Genomic DNA, 3117 nt, shown 5'->3' with positions numbered 1-3117 from the left:
ACTTCATTGTTGTGGAATTCTACTGTCAGTTTCTTTCAGCCTGCCTCTTTTCATTCAGCTGGTCTCTCGCCTCCTGTAGCTGATTCTCTAGCTCTGAGACACACACATTATTTCAAATGTTATCCTCTTTCCACCACAAAGTTTTCATTACACGGTATGCCCACAGAAAAGCTCTTGGATGGTACATAAGGATAATAAACGTTCCAGCACAGTTGTAAGAGTACTGAGGATAAAGAAACATTACAATGGCACTCACCAGCAATCTGGCCTCAGATGACCTGATTGAACTCTAACCTCTTGCCTCTGCAATCTTGTCACTTGATTTTGGAGTGCAATGATCTGCAGAACTAAATGAGCAGGGATATGCAGGATGTCACAAATATTCAACATTTGAAGTAATGTAGAAAATTCAAATCACGATTGCAGCCAACCCTGAATGATAAGGCTTTTCACACTCACTCTACAGTTGCTACGTTCTTCTCCTCGATTGTGGCAATCAATGCATCCAGTTCATTCTCAAGTGCTGTGGACAAGAATAATTGAAGAGCTTGAATGTTGCTATATTGGGATTTGAAACTTCATGAATGGGCTAAATGCAGTGTATTGTCATCACACCATCCTATATGTCTACCAGTGAAGGACTATCCCTCTGAGGAAACATGATAACTATTGTTATTGGTCTAACGTGCTGAACACATAGAGACTCCTATGTTCTTCAGAACGCCTGCTACTCACCAGCAATCTGGTCAAAGTTTGTCCCATTGCTAACTCCTTTCTGCAGGTTCAAGATCTCATTCTGTATTGCAATGATCCTTAGAACTGCAACAAACAAACAGCTTAACAATTTGAGGAATATCATATACAGATAAATACTGAGCAGGCTGGACCTAAACTGTAAAAGCTGTCTGTTCAACTGAAAACAGACTATAAAAAGGCTAAATAATACGAACCATTCTCTGGTTGAGGAGCGTTATCCTCCAGTTCCTGTGTTTTCTTTGCCAGTTCTTTGATCTTCTCATCCAGCAACTTTTGGAGCTCTGAAAGACAAGAAAAAATCATGACAGGATCAATACTGACATATGTATATCTTTCAAAACAAACATGATTTGCCATGAATAATGCGCGGCAACAGGGATACTCACCATTGATCTTAGTTGCAGAAGTCGCAGTTCTCTTCTTTAGATCGTCTACCTCATTAGTCAAGGTCCATACCTCAAGAACTGATAGAACACATTGAAATGAGCTGAGTAGTATTCTGAATCAGAAAAATAAACGATACTACTCGCCTCATCAGTGGCACTGATGTATATTCATCTGCTCACCAAGTTTGTCGTTGTACCCAGTTACATTGTCCAGTTTATTCATTTCAGAACCAAGCTTATCTTGCAGATCTGTGAGAGACCAACACAAATCAGCTGTTGACTAGGTTCTATTGAATAGGGTTCATATCATTTAGATCACTCAGTGTCATCAGCAAAAGGTAGAGAGAGGTGAAGCTCACTGTCATATCGGTCCTGGAGTCCAGAGCACTGTGCATCCTTATCGCCCAGCCTCTTCTCCAGGTCTGGTTTGAGGAAACAATATTAGACTGATGAGATGCGTGCTTCTGTTTCTTTACCTGTAGTTATGATTCAAGCAGCTTTGCTCACCAAGTGTCTAGTTACACAAGCTGGTGAACCAGACTAATATCAGAAGGACCTGATCTTGGCTTACCTTTGTTCTGGGCCTGACATCTGGCGCTCTCTTCCTCTCTGGCCTCCAGTTGTTCCTGAAGCGCTGTAATTGAAGTACTAATGTTAGCATACTGCTACATATACTCGGTACATCATGATGACTATACATAACAATTTCCCCAAACCCATTTCTTTTTAACACTTTTCAACATGTGAGATTTTAATGATCATACATAAGTGGAACATGAGACAAAATAGACAAACCAGAGATTTCTGATGCAGTTTCATCTTTGCCTTTTGAAGCTTCAATCTGTATCTCATTCATTTGTTTCTGTAGTTCAATGATCTTCAGAACTGAAATAACAGAACAAAAAGGCACTGTGTAATTCAATACTTACATCAAATCATTGTATTCAACCTTTTAGAAGATTATAAATGTTTAATGACTTCTAATGACTACTCTTGTCAACATACTCTGTTCTGCATTTTTGGCATCTACAGCCCTCAGTTGTGTAGTGTTTTCTTCAAGCTGCTTGCTCTTCTGCTTCAGTAGACTCTGTAGATCTGAGGAGGAAAGATATTTATTACAGCAGAGTCGGAAAGTACAGCCTTATTCTAAAATGGATTACATCATTTTCCCCTCTCATCAGTCTACACACAGTACCCCATAATGACAAAGCAAAAACTGGTTTTGAGAATTTTTTGCATATTTATTTAAAAAATATATAATAATGACATATCATATTTACATAAGTATTCAGACCCTTTACGCAGAACGTTGTTGAAACACCTTTGGCAGCGATTATAGCCTCGAGTCATCGTGGGTACGAAGCTACAAGCTTGGCACACCTGTATTTGGGGAGTTTCTCCCATTCTCGTCTGCAGATCCTCTCAAACTCTGTCAGTTTGAATGGGGAGTGTCGCTGCACAACTATTTTCAGGTCTCTCCAGATATGTTCGATTGGGTTCAAGTCCGGGCTCTGGCTGTGCCACTGTAACGGATGTGAAACGGCTAACTTAGTTAGCGGTGCGCGCTAAATAAGCGTTTCAATCGGTGACTTCACTTGCTCTGAGACCTTGAAGTAGTAGTTCCCCTTGCTCTGCAAGGGCCGCGGCTTTTGTGGAGCGATGGGTAACGATGCTTCGTGGGTGACTGTTGTTGATGTGTGCAGAGGGTCCCTGGTTACGCGCGGGTATGGAGGCGAGGACGGTCTAACGTTATACTGTTACACCATTCAGAGACTTGTCACAAAGCCACTCCTGCGTTGTCTTGGCTGTGTGCTTAGGGTTCGTTGTCCTGTTGGAAGCTGAACATTTGCCCTAATCTGGAGGTCCTGAGCTCTCTGGACAGGATTTCATTAATGAGCTCTCTGTACTTTGATCCATTCACCTTTCACTCAATCCTGACTAGTCTCCCTGCCACTGAAAAACATCCCCACAGCAT

The 3117-nt window shown here is 41.4% G+C and overlaps 1 protein-coding gene across 1 annotated transcript; it reads right to left on the bottom strand.

Moving 5' to 3' along the window:
* Positions 1–459: 459 nt before the first annotated feature.
* LOC135531103 (tropomyosin alpha-3 chain-like) lies at positions 460–2237 on the bottom strand (the record flags this gene model as incomplete). Its single annotated transcript, XM_064959224.1, has 9 exons — positions 460–523; positions 736–819; positions 951–1037; positions 1143–1220; positions 1323–1391; positions 1502–1564; positions 1714–1776; positions 1938–2027; positions 2148–2237. Coding segments are annotated over 9 exons (688 nt in total), but the record flags the coding sequence as incomplete, so codon positions are not given.
* Positions 2238–3117: the final 880 nt, after the last annotated feature.

The sequence above is a fragment of the Oncorhynchus masou genome, unplaced genomic scaffold (assembly GCF_036934945.1).
Source record: "Oncorhynchus masou masou isolate Uvic2021 unplaced genomic scaffold, UVic_Omas_1.1 unplaced_scaffold_15124, whole genome shotgun sequence".
NCBI classification, from domain to species: domain Eukaryota; kingdom Metazoa; phylum Chordata; class Actinopteri; order Salmoniformes; family Salmonidae; genus Oncorhynchus; species Oncorhynchus masou.
The sequence above is the reverse complement of the archived record's forward strand: the minus strand, read 5'-3'. Positions and strand labels throughout refer to the sequence as shown.